This window comes from Phoca vitulina, unplaced genomic scaffold (assembly GCF_004348235.1).
Source record: "Phoca vitulina isolate PV1807 unplaced genomic scaffold, GSC_HSeal_1.0 scaffold58, whole genome shotgun sequence".
NCBI classification, from domain to species: Eukaryota; Metazoa; Chordata; class Mammalia; order Carnivora; family Phocidae; genus Phoca; species Phoca vitulina.
This window is the reverse complement of record NW_022589761.1, coordinates 8,873,458-8,896,372: the sequence shown is the minus strand read 5'-3', so window position 1 is coordinate 8,896,372 and position 22,915 is coordinate 8,873,458. Positions and strand designations below refer to the sequence as shown.

Here is a 22,915-nt window from a genome sequence, read left to right as displayed (position 1 = left end):
TATATATATATATATATACAATGGAATATTATGCAGCCATCCAAAGGAATGAGATCTTGCCATCTGCAACGACGTGGATGGAACTGGAGGGTATCATGCTGAGCGAAATAAGTCAAACAGAGAAAGACATGTATCATATGACCTCACTGATATGAGGAATTCTTAATCTCAGGAAACAAACTGCGGGTTGCTGGAGTGGGGGGTGGGGTGGGAGGGATGGGGTGACTGGGTGATGGACACTGGGGAGGGTATGTGTTCTGGTAAGCGCTGTGAATTGTGCAAGACTGTTGAATCTCAGATCTGTACCTCTGAAACAAATAATGCAATATATGTTAAGAAAGAAAAAAAGAAGAAGAAGAATGTAGCAGGAGGGGAAGAATGAAGGGGGAGAAATCGGAGGGGGAGAAGAACCATGAGAGACGATGGACTCTGAAAAACAAACTGAGGGTTCTAGAGGGGAGGGAGGTGGGAGGATGGGTTAGCCTGGTGATGGGTATTGAGGAGGGCACGTTCTGCATGGAGCACTGGGTGTTATGCACAAACAATGAATCATGGAACACTATATCTAAAACTAATGATGTAATGTATGGGGATTAACATAACAATAAAAAAAAAAGGAAAAAAAATACTGTGTCAATATTGGTTCATTAGTTGTAAGAAATGTACCAGGTTTAGGTTAAGATTTTAGTAATAGGGGAAACTGGGTGTAGAGTTTATGAGAACTCTGTACTGTCTTTTTCTTTTTTTTAAGATTTTATTTATTTGAGAGAGAGAGAGCACAGAGGGAGAGTGAGAGGGAGAAGCAGACTCCCCACTGAGCAGGGAGCTCTGACATGGGGCTCCATCCCAGGACCCTGGGATCATGACCTGAGCAGAAGGCAGACGTTTAACTGACTGAGCCACCCAGGTGCCCTGAGAACTCTGTACTGTCTTTGCAATTTTTCTGTAAATCCCAAACTGTCAAACTGAAGTTTACTTTTAAAAATGGAAAAAAAAAAAGAGAGAGAGAGAACAGAGATGATATTATGCCAATGTTAATTTGTACAGGAAAGAAAAAACAAGTTACAAACCTACACATATCATACGATAGTATTTTCACTAAAAAAAATCAGGGGTTATGAAGGAAAATAGGAAAATGTTGAAAGTTGGACGCTGTTAAGAATGAGACAGCCAGGAAATTTCTGGTTCTACTTTTCTACTTTATCCTTTATTGCATGGTTTGAATTTCTTCTTCTTTTTTTTTTTAAGATTTTATTTATTCATTTATTTAGAACACACGAGCCGGGGGGAGGGGCAGAGGGAGAGGGAAAGAGAGAATCTTAAGCAGGCTCCATGCTGGGGCTCGATCTCATGACCCTGAGATCATGACCTGAGCTGAAACTAAGAATCGTACATTTATCCCGCCTGAGCCACCAAGGCGCCCCTGAATTTCTTTTTTTTTAAGAATTTATTTTTGGGGCATCTGGGTGGCTCAGTCAGTTGGGCGGCTGCCTTTGGCTCGGATCATGGTCCCAGGGTCCTGGGATCGAGCCCCGCATGGGCTCCCTGCTCGGCGGGGAGCCTGCTTCTCCCTTTCCCTCTGCCTCCTGGCTTGTGCTCTCACTCTCTCTCTGTCAAATAAATAAATAAAATCTTTAAAAAAAAAAAAAGGAATTCGTTTTTAAGTAATCTCTACACCCAATGTGGGACTCAAACCCACAACCCTGAGATCAAGAGTTGCATGCTCCACTGACTGAGCCAGCCAGGCGCCCCTGATTTTTAATTTTTTTAGCAATGAGTGTGTTACTTTCTCCCCTGAAGTAAAATAATGATATTATTTTTTAAATTTGCTGAAAAGCAGCAGCAAAGATCTGGAGGGAGGATAGGGTAGAGGGCTGAAAGGAGGTGCCTCTGCCCAGGGAGTAGGGATGCCAAGTAACAGAGGCCCCCTGAAGAACTCAAAGAACATCCTGTCTCCTCAGGCATGTGTGCGGGATGCGGAGAGGAACTTTTTGTCCTTTATGTGTCCTCATCTCCTCCGCATCCTCTCTTGCTCATTCCTATGGTTACAATAAAAAATTTAGTCAATAAAAATACAGGATGCCCAGCTAGTGTTGAATTCCAGATAAACCTCAAGTCATTTTTTAGTATAAGTGTGCCCCCAGGCAATATTTGGGACATATTTAGACTAAACATTTATGTACTGTCTCTGAAATTCAAATGTAATTGGGCATCCTGTATTTTATCTGATAATCCTACTCACTCCACACCAGTCACCCTGGCCTCATGGCTGTTTCTCAAACACACAGCCTCAGTCCTGCCTCAGGGCCTTTGCACCCACTGGTTTCTCTACCTGGATCACTCTTCTAGGTCTTTGCTTTGACCAGCTCCCTGTTCTTTGGCTTAAGTGTCACCTCCTCACAGAGGCCTTTGCTCGGCTCCCTACTGATAGCACGCTTTGCCATCCCACGCTTTAATTCCCATCGTATTTTCTCCGCAGTGCTGATCACCATCCGGAATTCTCAGGTGATAGTATTTTCGTTTTCAGTTTCTTCTCTATCTCCTCCAGTAGAATGTCAGCCTCACAAGAGCCAAAATGTCATCTTGGCCACCATATTATCTACAACAGTTGGATCGTGGCTGGGTGCATTGTTCTTTCCTGGTTCTTAGCTGTAACCAACAAGAACCATTTCTGGCTGATTTGAGCAATGAAGGACTTCGGCAAATGAATATTTGTTAATGAATGAATCCTGAGACCCACAGCTTCCCCCTTCTGGTCTCTCCATAGACCCCAAACCACCTCACAGGCTGTCCCTGGGGCCCTGCTACTCCTCCGAGGGCCAGTTACCCCAGCCTGCTAGGCAGGCATCTGCGTACCCTCCAAAAGCCTTGCTTGGCTTTGCCTCCCAGAAGCTGTAGGGCCTTCTGTCCTGCAGCCTGTCACTTCCTGAGCATGTCACACATCACAGGTGTTGCAATCAGCCAGACGTGCCTGTCTCCTGTGCGCCCAGCAGTGGGAGCCCCAAGAGCTGGGCCTTTATCTGATTCACCTAAATTACCGTCACTCCTACTATGTATGACCTGCTCCTTCAGCGCTGGTGCTGTTTTAAGCATTTTTTTATCTGAATTTCTCCTGCCTCCCGTGATCCATTCAACCAGTGTTTATTGAGCAACTACTATGTTTCGGGTACTGGAACCACAGGGGTAAACAGAACTGGCAGAAATCCCAGAAACCCCTGCCACCCCCCGAGCTCACTTTCTGATGGAGGAGATAAAGAATATATCATGAAAGATGTATTTTCATAGTAGGCCACAACGTGGAACTGATCTGGAAGAGAATAAAGCAGGGAGAGGGGATGGGAGGTAGGGGGTGGGATGCTGTTTTAAACAGGGTGGTCAGGGGAGGGCTCCCTGCAAAGGCTTGAAGGAGGGGAGGGAGAGAGCCATGCGGGTACCTGGGGGGGGAGCAGTGTCCCAAGCAGAAGGAACAGCCAGTCATCTGATATAGTCGAGGTCAGTGTGGCTGGAGCAGAGTGGGCAGAGACAAGTAGTGGGAGATGAAGACAGGGAGGGGACAGGGGCAGATCGTGTGGGGTGGGCCACAGGGAAGATGCTGGCTTTCACCCCAAGGGAGATGAAGCTCTGGGAGAGCTCAGGCGGAGGAGAGACACGATGTGACACAGGTGTCCACCAGTCCCTTCAGCTGCATATGGAGAGCAGACTGGGGGGGGGGGAGGAGAGGGGAGACCAGGCAAGGGACAGGTGGGCAGGACCAGGGTGGGGGCCTTGGAGATGGGAGAAGGGGACAGGCTCTAGATCGACTTTACAGACGAAGTCAACAGAATTTGCTAGCTGATTAAATGTGGGACGTGAGACAAAGAAGAGTCAAGGACAACATCAAGGCTTTCAGCCCCATTTAATCCCAAGGCAATACCATCAAGTATGATCATCCTCTGGTGACAGATGATGAAACTGACATTCAGAGCGGGCTGGGGACGCCACATGCCACAGCAAGTGGCAGAGCTGAGATGCAAACCCCGTTTCTGTCTAGCCCCAGTGCCAGGCCTTCGCTCTCTGTGGACCCCCCCCACCCCGATCCAGACCTGTTCACAGCTTCCCCTGGCCTGGGACGGAACATGCCAGGCCCACGTGGGCACCAGCTCAGGCTTTGGCTGCAGGGAGCATTGCATGACTCCGTGGCTGGCGACTTCACGGGCTGGGTGCATCCCTCTGCGGCATGCCCTCATTGTGTGTTACCTGAGTTGGGTAACCACGTTGCTCTGCTCGCCCATGAACTCCTACAGGGCCCCGCTGGGGCTGATTCATCGCTGTCTCCGGCGTGTCCCTGGCATTGTCCGGCCAGAGCATGGCATGCGGTGGCCTTCAGAAGGCAACAAGTATTTATGAAGCACCGATCTTATGCCGGGCTGTGCGGGGGCGAGCCCTGGGCCCCTCGCTCCTGGGGCTGACAGTCCAGTGGGAGAGACAAAGCCACCCCCAGACAGTGCCGGCCCAGGGTGGGCCGGGCTGGGACCCACAATGAACAAGATGGCCCTCGTCTCCCCCCGCACAGACCCTTAGCCCCAGGGCTTGGACTGACCACGGACAAGCATAAATCAGTCAGAGGATTCCAGGAAGCTAAGAGCTAGAAGTGAAGTAAAGCAGGGATGGGACAGAATGACGGCGACTGTCTTTGCTGGGGCTGTCAGGGAAAGCTGCGACCTCAGGCTGAGAAGGTGCCAGCCCAGGATGAGCCGGGGAGAGGGCACACCGAGGGTGAGAAAGAGCTTCGTGTAATTCAAGAAACAGTAGGAAGCCCGTATGCCTTGGGCACCATGGGGGTGGCCAGGAGGGCGGGGAATAAGTGTCAGGAAGCTGAGCCCCTGCAGCTCATGGAGCAATAATGTGAGCTGGGAGCCCACAGGCTGCCCCAGGGAAGCTCTCAGCCCAGGGGCCAGCGCCCAGCTTGGCCTAGGACTCCTGCTGTCAGATGTGTCTGTCACCAGCTCAGAGCCCTCCTGTGGATAAAGGACAAAGTCCTCCTGGGCCCCACGAGGCCCAGCATGATCTTTCCCCATCACCTCCCTGTCTCTATCTTCCCCTACTCACTCTGCCCAGGGTGTACCGGCCTCCACACTGATCCCTGGCAGGGCCGGCGTGTTTCTGCCTCAGGGCCTTTGCACTGGCCATTCCTCTGCCTGGAACACTCTGCCCCTGTGACTTCTCACTCAGACTCCTTCAGATCAAATGTTCACCCTCCCGGTGAGATCTCCCTGATTATCCTTGTAAAAACTGCAACTGTCCCCCCTCAGGCCCCTTCCCTGCTTTTTCAGAGTGCTTACCAATATTTACCCTGCTTTACATTTTTCTTATTTATTGTGTTTGCTGTCTGACCTCCTGGTTAAAGTATCAGCTCCGTGAAGGCAGAGATCTCTGGCTTGCTCACAGCTGTCTCCCAGGACTGAGACCAGGGCCTGGCACGTGGGAGATGCCCAATAAATAATGGGTGAATACACGAAAAGGAAGGGGATAGAGAGACGGAGGAGAAAAGGAAGGGAAAAGGGGAGGAAAATGGCAGGTCTGTGAGATCCGAAGGCTTGTCAGCAACCCCAGCTTGGAGACAGGAGTGCTAACACTTCTCAGTGCTGGGCCGGGATACTGAGGCACAAGGCAACACTGGTTAGTACTCCTTGGGCAGCTGGAGCATTGAGGGCGGCCTTGGAGGAGAAAGTCACCGACGCCCCCTGCCGGACAGTGGTGTCATGACAGCCGTGCCCACTCCGCTGACTTAGGGCTGGTGATGCCCCTCACCCCTGCGGGCAGGGGAGGAGTCGGCCCAGGGGGCATCCCTGGCAGAAGCGCAGAGTCCATGGCCACAGCTATAAGCCTCTTTATTCCAGGGTCCCCGTGGGCGCCCTGCCCTGTGAGTGTTATGCAGGAGAGCCGGGCTGTGCCGCCCCACACCTGCCCTGCTTTGCTCTGTGCCTGGGCGCCGGCCCTCCCATCACAGCCAGTGGTACCCCCACCTCTCCAGGAGGAGAGAGCCGCTCCAGCTGCCTTGGGGCTACAACCACTCCACACGGGGCCTCAGAAGGACTGGGAGCCAAGGCCTGCCCCGACTCTCCACCTGGGCCTGGGCGGTGTCTGGTCACACTAGCCAAGGCAGCGAGGCCCAGGGTCCCTGATGAGAGCTGCCCCTGTGCCTAGAGGTACGTCATCCGGCCAACCAGGGGTCTCACCACCCAGATGTCATCCACAATCTTCCCGTCCTGCAAGCGACAAAAACAAAAGAGGTAGTGAGAGCTGGAAGTCCAGACTCCAGGGCCAAGGACCTGAATTCAAATCCAGATCTTTAATGGACTGTGTGACCTTGGGCGAAGTGTTAGACCTCTCTGAGCCTCAGTTTTCCTCATCTGAAAAGTGGGGATGATAGTAATAGTACCTACATCATAGATGTTGCGGGAATTAAATGAGATTATTTGTAGAGGGCTTTTTAAAAAGGGATCCCGGGACAAGGCAAGGACTGTGTAAGGTGTAGGCTATTATTATGAGTACAAACCCTGGAGTCAGACAAATGTCACTTATATATCTCAGTGCAACAGCTCTCTACATGGCCTTAAGAATGTTCTCCAACTATGAGCCTCAGTTCCATACTCTATACACAGGGGAGAACTGAATGGGATAAACACATAAGCCTAAAGCCTACCCCCGGTGCGTGCACTGCTCAATAAAGGGTAGTTATTTATAATAAAAAGAACACGGTCTTTGCGGCCAGATCCCAGCTCTGCCACCCTCCAGCTGTGTGACCCTTGGAAAATTACTTCCCCTCTCTGAGCCTCAGTTCTCTCAACTGTACAATGGAAAGAAAAACCATCCTATGGGATTGCTGTGGTGATTAAAAGGTTCCTAGATGTAAAGGGTCTAGCCCAGCATCTGATGTAAACAGGTGCTCAAGAAATCATAATTATTATTATTTTAAAATGACAATGGCAGGGGCACCTAGGTGGCACATTCAGTTAAGCATCCAACTCTTGGTTTCGGCTCAGGTTGTGGTCTCAGGGTCGTGAGATCAAGCCCAGAGTCAAGCTCTGGGATTCTCTCTCTCCCTCTGCCCTTCCCTTCCTAAAAATTTTTTTAGAGATTTTATTTATTTATTTGACAGAGAGACAAGCAGGGGGAGCGGCAGGCAAAGGGAGAGGGAGAAGCAGGCTCCCCGCTGAGCAGGGAGCCCAATGAGGGGCTCGATCCCAGGGCCCTGGGATCATGACCTGAGCCGAAGGCAGCCACTTAACCCGTTGAGCCACCCAGGTGCCCCAAATAAATAAATCTTAAAAAAAATACAATAAGGGGCGCCTGGGTGGCTCAGTTGGTTAAGCGACTGCCTTCAGCTCAGGTCATGATCCTGGAGTCCCAGGATCGAGTCCCACATCAGGCTCCCTGCTCGGCAGGGAGTCTGCTTCTCCCTCTGATCCTCCTCCCTCTCATGCTCTCTATCTCTCATTCTTTCTATCTCAAATAAATAAATAAAATCTTTTAAAAAATACAATAAAATTACAATGGCAAAAATAAAGAAAGGTGAGCCATGATTATTTAGGTCCTTCTAACCTTAGGCCACTTCTGCCCAGCACACATCATACTGGTTTCCCTCCACCTGCTCCCACCACCTGCCTTTTTCATGCTTTGGAAACTGTTCTCAGCACTTTATATATAACAGGTCAAGCAACTATTATCATCCCCTTTAACAGATGGGAAAGTTGTGGCTCGGAGAGTTGAAATAAGTCGCTGGAGGTCAGCCAGCTGGTAAGTAGCAGAGGCAGGATTTGAACCCAGGATTTTCGGCTCTGGAATCCATGCTTTTAACCACTCAGCTCCAGAACCCGCTGGGCCTGGTTACTCGGGCAGGTGATCGGGCCACCGCTCACTGACCTGGTCGTCTGACACCTGCTGGATGTGCACGTGGGTCCCGTTGAGGATTTGTAGCCGCGTGTACCCGTACTCTTTCACGCGCACGGCGCTCCAGGGCCTCGGGAAGAGGGAGAAGGGGGTCAGCCGCTCCTCACAGCCCTGCCAGACAGAATCCTTTAGACCCAGGGCTGGGGGGGGGTGGAGGACCCACAAGGAGCAGAAACAACCTCCCAGGCCAGGACCCTGAGGCCTCCAAGGAAGACAAAGTCTGTTAAGCCTTGATCTCACTAAGACTTCTAGAAAAGTGCATGGTTGTGAGAGACTGCCCACTGCCGCATTTTCTGTAAGAGCCCTAAGCTGGAAGGCACCCAAATGCCCATCAGTGGGGGTCAGTTAAATAAATCATAGCGTAGCCATCACAAAGCAAGGTGTTGGTGGCCACGATGTACAGTAAAAGGGAAAACGCAATTCGAAGAATGGACAAAACCGGTGGGCCTCAACACTGGCCGTGCTGTAGACCCTCCGAGAAAGCTTTTTAAGTCACCAGGCCCTGGGGGAGAGCGATTGCTCAGCCTTGCGGGAGATACGCCCGGAGACATGAGCAGAGACCATGCGGGACCTTGAAAAATCACCCTTTTGCACCCATCATTGGAATCATTAATGGAAGCAAGCATCATCAATAGGTGGTAAAACTCACGGTGAAAGTCTGAGGAATAGCCGGATAATGGCATAGTCCCAAATGATCTCTCCAGGACAAATAATATATTAATAATCATTAATTATACATAATATAACAATATTATAAAATATTAATAATATGATAATAACTGTGACAAATAAAATAATAAGATAAAATAGAGATTAAAACAGATGTGGTTGGGGCGCCTGGGTGGCTCAGTCGGTTGAGCATCCGACTCTTGATTTCGGCTCAGGTCATGATCTCAGGGTCCTGGGATTGAGCTCTGGGTGGGGCTCCTCGCTGGGTGTGGGGCCTGTTCCAGGATTCTTTCTCCCTCTGTCCCTCCCCTTCCTGCTCACATGCGTCCACGAGCTGTCTCTCTCTCTCTCTCTCTCTCTCAAAAACAAACAAAACATAACAAAAAGAGATGTAGTTAAATGTTCATGTTTGGGAAACATTGGTAAAGGGGATATGGAAAGTCTTTGTATTTTTGCGACTTTTCTGTAAGTCTGAAATAATTTCAAAATTTGAAATTGAAGGAAAACTAATCTGTGCTGATTAAAGTTCAGAATAGCGATCACCTAGGGGTGTGCGGCGCCATCTGGTGCTGATAACATTCTATTTCCTGCGCCAGGTGGTGGCTACACCGGGCCAATGCCAGGGTCCCGTTCTCAGAGATTCTGGTGTTTGTTCTGGAATGGGGCCCAGACCCCGGAGTTTTAAAACTTCCCCATGTAATGTCCACCAAAGTTGAGAACCCCTAGGGGATGAAGCATGATCCAAGTTGTTTTTTGAAACTGGGTAGTACAGTAATTAACATCTCTATCAAGATAATCACTCAATTGCACATGCAGAGAACATTCTAAAATGCCATCCGACAGAACACGAGAGTGGGACGAAGAAGGGGTGTGGATGGCTGGTGTCCACCTCCTGCCCTCTGCACAATTGAACTTTTTTAGATTTTTTAAAGATTTTATACACTTATTTGAGAGAGAGAGAGAGAGATCACGGAGGGAGAGGGAGAAGCAGGCTTCCCGCTGAGCAGGGAGCCCGATGCGGGACTTGATTCCAGGACCCCAGGATCATGACCTGAGCCAAAGGCAGACACTTAACTGCCTGAGCCACCCAGGCACCCTGTGCACTGTTTGAATTTTTTTCACAAGTGTTTCTTACTTTGATCTTACTAATTTATAAGAACCAGCTTAAAAAATAAGCCCTCTCTCCTTGCAGAAGTGAGTGATTCCAAGGCAGACAGGGAAAGGGCAGGGAAACACAAGAGGATTCTTGGAACACCCCGTCGGGTCAAAAAATAAGGAAGAGCTCACAAAATGACAGGGGCACTTGAAAGAAAACACAGGCCCTGACCCGAAGAGTTCCCAGTGGCCAAAACCGGAGCAAGGTGATCAGCAGCATAAATAACAGTCATATCGGTTTATCGCCCACAGGATACAATAATTACCCATGAGTCCACACTGGTATAAATCAATAACGAACTACATAAATGGGACCAAGGGGATGACTCTTCCTCACGAGAGGATTCTAATTAATAAATCTAGGAGGAATGAGGGAAATAGAAACTTCCCATTAGAACACCTCAGTAATAATTGTTGCAGGCAGGATGCACTGGAGGATTCAAAAATCAGTGCGTGAAAGTTTGAGGAGCGCTGGGAGATTTGCATGGCCGAAAGGTATCTCCCTGAAGTTACTTATTAATTAGAAAGGGAAATATAATAGCTTTACAGTGGAGGAAACCCGCAGACACCTCCTTAACCAGGTGATTCAGAGACACACGGACGGCAGGAGCCCCGGGTCCGATGCACCGAGGAGAACACGACATCACTTCTGTGATCGTCTTGCCCGAAATGCATAACCTGAATCTCAGCAAAACGACACATAAACCCAGACCACGGGGCCTTCTGCAAAACAACTGGCCAGGAGTTTTCTAAAATGTGCAGGATGAAAGACTCTTGAGACATGATAACTAACTCGAATGTGGGATCCTGGAACAGAAAGCGGTCGTCGGGGAGAAGTTTGGTGGAACGTGAATCGAGTCTGGAGTTCAGTGGCAGTGATGATAATAAGAAGCCCTCTGTCTTTGGATCCATCTGGTAAACTTGAGCAAGCCCCCCCCCAACCCCTGCCACCTGTTGAGCCTGAGACTGAACGAGTATTTGACTACCTGAGCCTCTGTTTCCACATCTGTACAATGGGCCTGCGACTAGGGCTACCTAAGCTCTCGGGGGGGAGTGTTGGTGACAGCAGCCATATAAACACCTGGCCCCCCAGGCAGGCATAAGAGGCAGTAAAAATCAAGAGGCAAGAAGCCAAAGGCACTCTTCCCCGTGGTGCTCACGGCAGATCCTGTGATGATGTGGACCGGGCCTCGAGGGTTGGTGTAGGGCATCTCTCGGCTGCCATTAAATACCTGGAGACAGGGACAAGGGGGAGGAGCGTGTCACACCAGGCCAAACCCCAGGTGTCCAGGGGTCCACCGACACCAGCCGCATGGGCCCTCGGCCCTCCCTGAGCCTCACCTGGTAGTCGTAAATGGGCCACAGGCGTTCGTAGGAGTGCTCATGAGCCCACAGCTGCAGGTCGACCCCTGAGACAGAACAAGTTGGGGTCAAGCTGTTTGATCCTGGAGAGGTTGGGCGGGGCGGTGGGGGGAGGGCGGGCTGGGTCCTGGGGCTGGGAGTCCCCCAGGTCACTCACCATATTTGTAGAAAAGATCCTCCAACCCAAAGAACTTGCCACGGAGGCCTTTGCGAACCTGGGCAGGGCGCACAAGGAGGTGAATGGGGACTCAGGCCGCCCCCCTCCCCCTCCTGGCTCTCAGCACCCCGCCTCAGGGAGGGGGTCCTCACCTTGCTTTCATGCCATGTACAGTCATCCAAATCAGCATTGGAACAGTACATGGGTCGGTGGCCCATGGTAATTATCCACGGCCGGGCTGCCCGGTTCTTATTGGCTTTCTAGAGAGAAGAGCCCCAAGTGAGCCCTGGGAGGGGTGGGTGGGGAGGAGAGGCAGGGCAGGGGATTATAGGGGACCTCCACCCATGTTACCTGGAGGTCGCTCTCCAGCCAGTGGAACTGTCTCTCTACCAGGTGGTGACCGTAACTGAGGAAGAAGTATACCTCGGTGGAGAAGGAGATGATGTGCGCAGGGCCCAGATCCCAGCTGGAGGGGTCAGAGGGCATAGGTCAGAGGTGGGGGTCTCCTTGGCATCTCCCATCCATCCTCCAGTCCTCAGGGTTCCCCAGATTACCTGTACCACAGGCCTTCGTTGTTCCCTGGCATGCTGAAGCGGGCCTTGTAGTTAGAGAAGTTGCTGGGTAAAAGAAAGTGAGAAGGTGGGGAGAGAGTCTGGGTTCCCCGACCCGGCCCCCAACTCCCCACTGCCAGGCCAGGTCTGCCTCCCAGCCCGGCCCCCATCTCCTCTCCTCTTGATATCACTAATGCGCTGCTGCAGGATGAGGGACTAAAGTGAGACACTAAGAAGGACACGTCTGTTTGCACCGGTCAGGCCCTCACCCGCCCTGAAGCCCCAGGCCCTCACTAGCGTTCTTCGTGATTCCCAGGGCACGTCATATAGGGCAGGCTGGCGGCCACAGGTTCAATGAGCCGCATGAACTTGTCCCCGACTCGAGCATTGTCCTGATCCATGTTGTAGGCGAAGTCTCCTGGGGGCGGGGGGGCAGGGAGAGAGTGAGGACCCAGACCCGGCTCTCCTCTTGCTGGAACCGAGAGACCCAATTGCTCGGCTCTGCAACCCCCAGCCCCGAGCCATCCCGGTTCCGCAATCCCTACCTCACACCCACCCACATGTGCACTTGGAGCTGTTTCCTGAACCTCTGGCCCCTGAGGACCGCCCCCCCTTGAGACTGCCCTGGTCTCCCATGCTCTGATCACACTGGCCCCCATCTCTGCTCACCTTCTTGTCCCCTCCCATGACAACGTTAAGACTGACCCGATCTGATACTGGTTTTGTACCAGGCACAGTTCCAAATGCTTTACATACTTGATCACCGGAATCTTCAAAACACCCTCTGAGGTGGATGTTATTATCACCCCACTTCAGATGGGGAAACTGAGGCCCAGAGGGATTATGTGCTTGCGCAAGGTCACAGAGCTGGTTAGTAAAAATCCAGGAATCAGGCCCTGGGAGTCTGATTCCAGAGTCTGCGGCTGTGAACCATGTCAGCCCCAATCTCCATCTCCCAAGTGTGTCCCTGTCCCCTGAAGCCACAGCAGCAATGATCATGACAAGGAATAAGCGGCACTTACAGCATGCCAAGCCACATCACCCATGTAGTCATCACGACAGTGCCATGAATTCTGGAGCAGCCTTAGCCCTCATTGTAATAACGCAGAGGACAAAACCAATAACGCACACGGCTCTCCGTGTTGGAGCTGGGATTTGCACCTGGGCAGGCTGGTTAACCACAGACACCCTCTCCAGGGCTCGTGTCTCATCGCCTGTCCCTTCAGAACCACACTAACCCCAGCGCGGTGCCCTCGATAGCCCCGGGATCGCCTCCCACCCAAGCCCCACCCGACGCCTCCAGGCGCACCCTCGCCAATGCCTCACCCACATGGAGAACAGCATCGTACATGCCCTGCTGGGTGTCCCTGCGCAGCCGCGGGAAGGCCTTCGGGTTGTCAGCCCCCAGGTCCCCAAACACAGCCAGACGGGGGCTCCAGTGGGGACCATTCTTCAGCGCCCGGAAACGGAACCGACGGCTCCAGCCCTGAGAACTGCCACAGCGGTAAACTGAGGGAAAGGGGAAGGTCACAGTCAGCTAGGAGCACGCCCTGGCTGCCTCCCCCCACCCCGCAATCCGTCTTCACTTGGTGGGGGGAGGAAGTGGGGATCGAGGGGTTCCGACCCATGCCCTTCGGTCCACCCCACCCCAGACCCCAGAGCCTTCCATTCTCATGCCAGAGTCTCGTACAATAGGCTGCAGATCAGCTGAGCAGTTACCAGCCCGGCCTGGGCCCCCTGTCAGCGGTGGCTTCTCCTCTATCCCCCACTCCTCTTCCTGCTTCCCCATCAGCACTCGGGCCTGGGGCCCCTCTCACCATACTGGACCCCCGGCAGCAGCCCCCGCAGCGTGACCCGGTGTATGTAGAGCTTCCGCCGGAGAAGGCCCCCATCCACAAAGCGGCTGAAGGTGCCCTGAGCCCGGAGGGGCAGGGGGCCCGTTAGCTGCAGTCCAAACTGCACTTCAGACGGGGTGGGGACCCATGTGGTCCAGGTTACAGTCATGGAGCCCGGCTCACCTGGGGAGAAAGGAGCGGAGCGGGGCCGGGCAGTGAGGCCTGAGCTGGAGCAGGGGAGGATGTGCAGACAGAGCGAGGGGCAAGAGCGAACAGCTCTGGAACACTTAGTAATTAGGGACATGGGTTCTGGAGCTCCCCAGGTGAAAACCCAGCTTTGCCATTTCCAAGCTGCGCTTCCCTGGGCACATCACTTCACCTCTCTGCGCCTCAGTTTCCTTATCTGTAAAGTGGAATAATAATGGTTTCTACTCTAAGGGTTTTTATGAGGGTCAGGAGAATAAATACAAGCAAAGCACTTGGGACGGTGCAGTGAGGATTACATGAGTGAATGGATATTATTCTTACTACGATTATTTACTGCGCGCAGCCCTCATGCCAAACATTTTGCATATATGATATCATTGAGGGGTTATAAACTCAGATGTCTAGAAACCTGCCAGGTAATATAAATGGGGACAAAGGCCGGCTGGAAGGAGTCAGGCAGCAGAGAGTGATGGAGTGTGTAGCAAACTGTAGACTCCGCCCTGTCTTAAAGAGGCAGCCGTCGCTCACTGCGGTGTAGCTTCTGCTTCCATGCAGGAAGCAAGCCCAGGGCCCCCAAATCTGTCAACTTCTAGAGTAAGTCTCTATATGGTGGTTTTTATATGCCAGGAACAGAGATAGATACATAGATAGGTAGATAGATAGATAGATCCAAACTTTTTTTTTTTTTAAGATTTTTTATGTATTTATTTGAGAGAGAGAAAGAGCATGAGCCGGGGGAGGGGCAAAGGGAGAGGGACAAGCAGACTCCTCGCTGAGTGCAGAGCCAACCAACAAGGGGCTCGGGGCTCGGGCTCGATCCCAAGACCCTGAGATCATGACCTGAGCTGAAGTCAGACACTTCACTGACTGAACCACCCAGGCGCCCCAATAAATCCAAACTTTGAAGTGCTAACTCAAAATTCTTAAATGCCAGCAACCAAATCAAGGTATTCAACACACCACATGGTATAGTCTGATGTTAAGAGCATGCATTCTTCTTGTTCAGGGAACAGGAGAATGCATGTGCACCAGATTCTTCATTGCAGCACTGTTTGTAATCACGACGTATCAGAACTGACCAAAATGCCCACCCACAAGAGAGGGGCCGAATAGGCTATGTAGCATCCACACAGTGGAGCATAAGGGAGCTATCCAAAGAACGAGGACAAGTTCTAGGACCTGCTACGGAATGACATCCAGGACAGCCAGGGAAATTGACAAAGCAAAGTACACAAGAGTGTCAATAGGCACCTATTCTTCGCTAAGAGGATAGACACAGGTATTTACTCATCTGTATGAAAGAAATACAGGAAGGATACAGCAGAAAAGAAAGACATGGGTTCCTTACATGGGGTTGATGGGAACGGGGTAGAAAAGGGGAGACAGGTACAGAGCAGGAAAGACCAGGATGGAAAACACTATTTAGTGTTTTTAGTGTAATTGTTTAGTGTAATTCAGACTCTTAGAATTATAGTCGTGTTCCATATTTCCTTCACACACACCCAAAATAAACTAACAATTACAATAACAATGTAGGAAGAAGCCAGTATGGAATATAAACACTGACCAATGGATGTAACTTTATTTAAAAAGTAAATAAAGCAACCACACCGAAGGAGTGGGTCACCATGGGATAGGTCTTGACTGGACGCTGTAAGACTATGGCGAAAAGGTACAAACTTCCAGTCATAAAATAAATAAGTCACAGAGATGAAAAAAGTACAGCAAAGGGAATATAGTCAAGTATATCGTACTAACATGGCATGGTGACAGACGGTGACTTCCCTTACTGTGGTGAGCACCGAGTAATGAAGAAAATTGTCAGATCACTATGAAACTAACATAAAATTTGATGTCAACATGTAATTCAGTAATAAAAAAATGCTTTTAAAAAGACTACAGAGAAGGGGCGCTTGGGTGGCTCAGTTGGTTAAGTGTCTGCCTTCAGCTCGGGTCATGATCTTGGGGTCCTGGGATTGAGACCCACGTCGGGCTCCCTGCTCAGCGGGGAGCCTGTTTCTCCCTCCCCTCCCTGCTCATCATCTCTGTCGCTATCTCTGTCTCTCTCTCTCTCTCAAATAAATAAATAAAATCTTAAAAAAAAAAGACTACAGAGAAAAAGGACTGCACATACATGTTGTCACCTAGTAAATGTTCTCACAGGGATACAGGCAAATAATTCTGAAGCTGCTTTATGCCTATATACTTGCATTGAACAAATACCTAAGTATACTGTAGAAGTGGGAGGTAGGTTTTGCGATGCTGGAGAAAGAAGTTATAAGAAGGAAAGAAGAAGGCTAAAATAAGCCCGTGATGTTGGACTAGAATCAGAGGTATCAGTATGATCTCATGGTAAGTGCTATATACATACAGATAGATACGGAAACGGAGATGTGTGCATGCGCATGTGATACACACACACGTTTGTGAAAGGGCCTGGAAGCTGTGATACCTCGGTAACCACGAGCACACCTAGTGCTCAGATCTTAGTTTCTAAATACCCGTTCTCCTGTGAAAGAAACCAGGGATCCTTGCAGAAGCGATTGATTCCAAAGACAGGGCAGGAAATATACAAGATAAGCCTGGAATGACATGTGGTGTCAGAAAGTGGGGGAGTGCTCAAGAAATGACAGGGGTTTGTCGAAAGAACACAGAAGCTGATCCGAAGGAATTCCAAAAGACCAAATCCAGGACAATTTGAGCCACAAAATAAATAACGATAGTATTGGATATTCAACCCAAGGAATCAAATAAATATCTATAAGTCTATACTGAAATACACAAATAAATAAGTGAATGGATGGATGGATGGATAGATGGAGGGAAGGGACAGCTTTCCTTACAGTAAAATTTCCATTAGATGGAGAGAAGAATTAGAAAGCCACAAAATCACCATTAGACAAACACCATGCTAATAATCGCTACAGGCAAGATCCACTGACGTATGCTAAAATCAGTGGGCAAAAGTTCCAAGAGAAACATAATTTGCATGGTCTCAAGGAATCTCCCCCAAGATATTTATTAAGTGCAAAGGGAAGAAGAAAAATCCTATGATGGAGAAACCCAGCAGGCTCCACTGTAACCACACAATGAAGGTCAACATCACCAGTAACAGCAATGAGCTATGTCAGCACCGTGAGCTCTCTGATACCAGGCATCGGGGAGGACACAACATCACAGCTCTGATAGTCTTGCCAGAAAAGCACATAACTTCATTCTGATCAGGAGAAAATACCTGACAAACCCCAAATGAGGGCTACCCTACAAAATAACTGCTTGGTACTAAAAGATGTCAAGATCATGAAAGGTAAGGAAAGACTGAGCCACTGGCAGGTTGGAGGTGACTAAGGAGAACAGCTAAATGCTAAATAATGAAATAACCAAATGGGAAAAACTGCTGATATTCCAACAGGGTCTGTAGTTTAACTAATAGTATATTGTACCAATGTTAATGTCCTGTGGTTTCTCCTTAAGATTTTATTTATTTATTTGAGAGAGAAGGGGTGTGTGAGAGAGCATGAGTTGGGGGAGCAGCAGAGGGAGAGGGAGAAGCAGGTTCCCCGCTGAGCAGGGAGCCCAATTTGGGGGCTCCATTCCAGGACCCTGAGATCAAGACCTAAGCTGTAGGCAGACACTTAACTGACTTAGCCACTCAGGCACCCAACTTCCTGGTTTTAATAAACACATTGGGGCATCTGGGTGGCTCAGTCAGTTAAGTGTCCAACTCTTGATTTCGGCTCAGGTCATGATCTCAGGGTCATGAGGCTGGGCGTGGAGTCTGCTTAAGATTCTCTCCCTCCCTCTCTCTTTGTCCTTCCCCTTCCCCTGCACGCACATGCGCACTCTCTAAAAAATAAATAAACATACCGTAATTATGTAAGATGCTAACACAACAGTAGGAGAAACTGGGTGAGGGGAATATGGGAACTCTGTAATATTTTTGTAAATTTTCTGTTAAATCTAAAATTAGTACAAAGTTAAAGTTCTAAAACAAATAGCATGGGCTCTTTGAGCCAGCCTGCCGGGCTTCAAATTCTAGACTGTGTGACCCGGGGTCAGACTTTTCATCTCTAGGCTTGGTTTACTCTTCTATAACATGGGAGTAACAACAGAACCTACAGTTTAAGATCCAATATGAGGCTAAGTGAGTTATCCCTCTGATGCATTTAGTAGGAGCGGATTTGCTATTCTTACTGCGAAGGCCAAACAAGGGACCCCTTGTCACCTCACTGGATTTTCACAGTAGCACCACGAGATGGGTTTTACTGTCGTTCCATTTTATAGAGGTCTCCAGGCAAAGGGCCTTGTCCAAGGTCAGTTGGTCAACAAACGCCAAAGCCAGTTCACTCGAGTGGCTTCAGATTCTACATTGCAACTAACCTTTAAGAAACGATCTTCCTCATAACTGTCAAGGACATAAAAAAAAAAAAAAAAAAAGGCAAAAACAAGAAAAGCCTGAAGAAGAACTGTCACAGCTAGGAGGAGACTAGAGATGGCAGCGGGATGAGGTGTGGGATCGTGGATCGGATTAGTGGAAAAATTGGTGAACGACCAAAGTCCATAGTTCAATTAGTGATATAATGCCAATGTTAATTTCTTAGCTTTGACGATGGGTACATAAAACATTGACATTAGGGGAAGCTGGGTGAGGGGGGTACAGGAATTCTGCACTATCTTTGCAACTCTTCCATAAATCTAAAGTTATTTCAAAATAAAAAGCTAAAATTATTTGAAAGACAGACAGAAAGGGCTGTGTGTTGAGTTTGGGTGCAGTATCAAAAAGGAATAGGCACAATTATTTGAAATTCCTTTTAAAATCCTCCTCCCGGGGGGGCGCCTGGGTGGCTCAGTCATTAAGCGTCTGCCTTCGGCACAGGTCATGATCCCGGGGTCCTGGGATCGAGCCCCGCATCTGGCTCCCTGCTCAGCGGGAAGCCTGCTTCTCCCTCTCCCACTCCCCCTGCTTGTGTTCCCTCTCTCACTGTGTCTCTCTCTGTCAAATAAATAAATAAAATCTTTAAAAATAAAAAATAAAGGGGCGCCTGGGTGGCTCAGTTGGTTAAGCCACTGCCTTCGGCTCAGGTCATGATCCTGGAGTCCCTGGATCGAGCCCCGCATCGGGCTCCCTGCTCAGCGGGGAGCCTGCTTCTCCCTCTGACCCTCCCCCCTCTCATGTGCTTTCTCTCTCTCATTCTCTCTCAAATAAATAAATAAAATCTTTAAAAAAATAAATAAATAAAAATAAAAATAAAAAATAAAATAAAATAAAATAAAATCCCCCTCCCGGGGCACCTGGGTGGCTCAGTCAGTTGGGTGTCTGCCTTCAGCTCAGATCATGGTCCCAGGGTCCTGGGATCGAGCCCCGTATTGGGCTCCCTGCTCCGCGGGAAGCCTGCTTCTCCCTCTCCCACTCCCCCTGCTTGTGTTCCCTCTCTCGCTGTGTCTCTCTCTGTCAAATAAATAAATAAAATCTTTAAAAAAATAAATAAATAAAATAAAATCCTCCTCCCTGTTTCAACCTGGAGTCTGTGTGAGACCAAATTTTCTTCGTATATATCATCCAAAGCAACAATTGAACCAGACAGCAGTGGAAGCAGATGTGGGGAGAATCTGGCTGTCTCCTATTAAGCCAGACATTAAAGAGACTTAAAAAGATGTAAACCAATGCCACTCTTCTCATTAGATTTCTTTTCTTTTGTATGGTAGTTATTTTTCATGCAAAATGCCACTTACTTTAACACAGAATGGATTTATTACTGCTCATTTTAAATGACTTAAAAACGTTTAAATGCCTCAGCTTTAATTTCTAATATGGCAAATATTATGGGTATAACTCACATAAACTAAAGCTCCTTGACGTTCTCAATCATCTTTAGCTGCGCAAAGGGACTCTGAGACAAAAATGTGTGGGAACCATGGCTACACTCCATTTCGCCACTTCACAGGTAATATCTCATTTACTCCCCGCTATGAGGCCACACTAGTATTCACCCATTGTCCAGAGGAGGAAGCAGAGGCCAGAGAGGTTAAGTCACTTGCCCACGGTCACACAGCAGGTAAGTAGCAAAGGGAGGATTAAAACCCAGGAAATTTGGGTCCAGAGGGTCCAGAGTCCAAGGCCTTACCACCACCCTTAGATCAAGGATCAGGAAGCAGCTTTGTGGGGACACTGAGCAAGGACAACAGCAGTCCCCTTCGGAGAACGTTTACTATAGTCTGGGCACCATAATCATTTCCCACAAAGTCCGCTGCACCACTGCTTGGAACCCCCATTTAACCGAGGCAGATAACGGAGGCTCAGGAAGAACAAGCCACCAGCCCAGGGTCCCACAGCAATCCACATGGGATACCTGAGCCCCCAACCCACTGGGCCTCCCTGGGATATGCCCAGGAAGTGGTCCCAGAAACTTACCTGGGTAGGACAGGTGGACTTGCTCAGGGTCAGCCCTGGGAGCCACTGGGGTCCCCTGGACTCCCAAGGAGGAAATCAGGAGCAGACAGTAGCAGGACCAGCAGAGACAAAGGGGGCGCATGGTAAGGGGACAGTGGGGGCGGGCAGATGGGGAAGGGGAGGGGTCCACAGTAAATCAGATCCCGTCAGGAACAGCACAAAGGGTCTGGGAAGATGGAGAATGGAGGGAGATCGGGCAATGTCAGGGGAGGGAGGCAGGATGGCGGGGAGGTCTTCAAGGGGGTGATTATCCAGATGCTAGAGAGAAAACAAAAATATTGATCACTACCAAGCACCAAATGTTCTGAGACTCGCTGTGTGCTAAGCACTTTGCATAGATTAACTCTTGGGAGCCTCACAACATTCCTATGTGTGGTGGCTGCTCAGATCATCACCGCCATATCACAGATGAGGACAGTGAGCAACAGTGATTCAGTGCACAGCTAGGATGTGATGGAGCCGGGACTGGAAGCCAGGGGTCCTGGTTCCAGAGCCCTAGCTCTCAACCACGGCTCACTCTCAGTGAGAGGTTGGGGACTCAGTGTAGAAAGTTGTCCTTGGCAACCCCGTCCCCAGCATTCCACCCTGCTCTTAGCAACCCCAGCTTCGTGGCCCTATGGCTTCCATCCCTAGCATTGCCCCCTGCTCTCAGAGCTCATCACTCCCTATTTCCGCCTCCAGCCTTCCATTTTGGTCTTAGTGACCCCAATCCCCCACTGCATCCCCAGGTTCCCCCCCCAGAATTCTATCCTACCTGGAGCGGCCCCATCCCCTCTATCCCCTCCTTGGCATCCCATCCTGCCTTGGTGACCCCAATCTCCCCCAACCCTGCACCTGCATACCCACTGCCCTTCTCCCCGGCTCCATTTTGCTCTCCAGCTCCCGGAGGACCTGCCGGGGGCGCCCAGCTGGGCCAGGACCTTCAGCCTGGAGGCTGGGAGCTGGGCAGGGGACTCCCTCCCGGTCCCTGGCTCACCCTCGGGGCGCCACCTGCCCGCACGCGCGCACGTCTGGGGCCACCAGTGAGGCGGCGGTATTTATGAGTTTGCAGGCGCCGCCGCATCCTGCCGCCCACTTCTGTCCCAGCCCCGGAAGGGCCTGCCTTCTTGAAGTGACAGGCTCCCCAGACAACCGGGGCCCCGGGTCGCACAGGTCCAGCCGGTCCTGGACGCCCCACGCCCACCCGTCCACCTCCCCCCCAGGGTGGGGCGTGGGAAGGGGGACCCAGGAAGGTTTGGTACGCTGCAGCCCCCGCCTCCAGGGTGACCACCAGATGAGCGCCAGGGACAGGTAAGGCTGAGCTCGTCCCGCAGCCACCCCACCCCGGGACTGCGGAGTCCCCAGGGCACGGACACTGGCCCCCACCCCCAGCCCTGCCAGATCCCCAGGTACCCAGGTGTGCCAAGCAGCTGGGGCCTGCGACCCAGGGGATTCCCCAATCCCTTCCCGCGGGCTCCTCTTCCTTGAAATTCCTTCCTCCTTCCTCCTTCTCCAAGTTTAGCCCCTGGATTCCTTCCCCCCCCGAACCCCCACTTCACCCCAAGGCATACTGAAAACACAAAATCAAAATGGGCGAAAGGCAGTGCTGCTTCTGAGCTGGGCGCCCTAGGCGGGTTACTTAACCTCGCTGAGCCCTGGCTTCTTCACCTGTAAAAGGAAGATAATAATAGTACATACCCTATGGGCTTTTGCTAGGATTAAACCAGATGAGGCATGAAATTTCATGCTGAGAACGTGGCCTGAGTTAGGGCTGGATAAGAATCAGCTTTTTTATTATGATGAATGCCATGAACTCCAGATATTGCCCTGGGGTCTAGGTGGGAGCGAGTGAGAATTTTCCTTAAACCTTCGTGGGCTGTTTGGAGGTTGAGAGTGGCTTGCCACACAATAGGTTTGGGGGTTCCCCCAGCAGCAGGGTAAGTGTGGAGGGTCCAGGTTTTTCATTGTTCTCCCTTCCTGTTGGTAGATAAAATGACCCAACCACTAGGCTTTTGTAAATCAAAGTATAGCAATTCCTGGGCGCCTGGGTGGCTCAGTCTGTTAAGTGTCTGCCTTCGGCTCAGGTCATGATCTCGGGTCCTGGATGGAGCCCCGAGTCGGGCTCGCTGCTCAGTGGAGTCGGCTTCTCCTTCTCCCTCTGCCGCTCCTGCTTGTGTTCTCTCTCTCTCTCTCTCTTTCTCAAACAACAGCAACAACAAAACCCCCACAAAGTATAGCAGTTCCCCTGGTTGGGTACACAGATTTCAGAGACTGACTCTCAATCCAGTGCTACTGAATTATAGATATAGAAATATTTTTCTAAGTTTATTTAAGTACTCTCTACACCCAAGGTGGGGCTCGAGCTCAGGACTCCGAGATCAAGGGTCGCATGCTTTTCTGACTGAGCCAGCCAGGGGCCCCTAAAAGTATTTTTTTTTAACAAATTTGTAATACAGTAAGATATGTGCTTCTTTCTTAATGCATTAAACTTCAAGATCTAGCGACATTCAAAAAATTATGGTAACTCAGAAGTTTCAATGAGTGTATAGATGTTTGAGAGGCCTGAATGACTGCAGTGGGATGTGAAAACATCTTTGATTTCTTTCTTTCTTTCTTT

General features: G+C 50.2%; 1 protein-coding gene across 1 annotated transcript; it reads right to left on the bottom strand.

The window, feature by feature from the left end:
- Window positions 1–6,182: 6,182 nt before the first annotated feature.
- On the bottom strand, window positions 6,183–20,401 carry ACP7 (acid phosphatase 7, tartrate resistant (putative)). Its single transcript, XM_032390161.1, has 12 exons — window positions 20,281–20,401; window positions 13,644–13,844; window positions 13,153–13,335; window positions 12,121–12,244; window positions 11,830–11,892; window positions 11,627–11,741; window positions 11,428–11,535; window positions 11,276–11,333; window positions 11,098–11,165; window positions 10,917–10,988; window positions 7,906–8,043; window positions 6,183–6,248 (listed from the first exon to the last, which is right to left on the bottom strand). The coding sequence occupies exons 1-12, from the start codon at window positions 20,399–20,401 to the stop codon at window positions 6,183–6,185; spliced, it is 1,317 nt and encodes a 438-aa protein (XP_032246052.1).
- Between the last annotated feature and the right edge of the window lie 2,514 nt (window positions 20,402–22,915).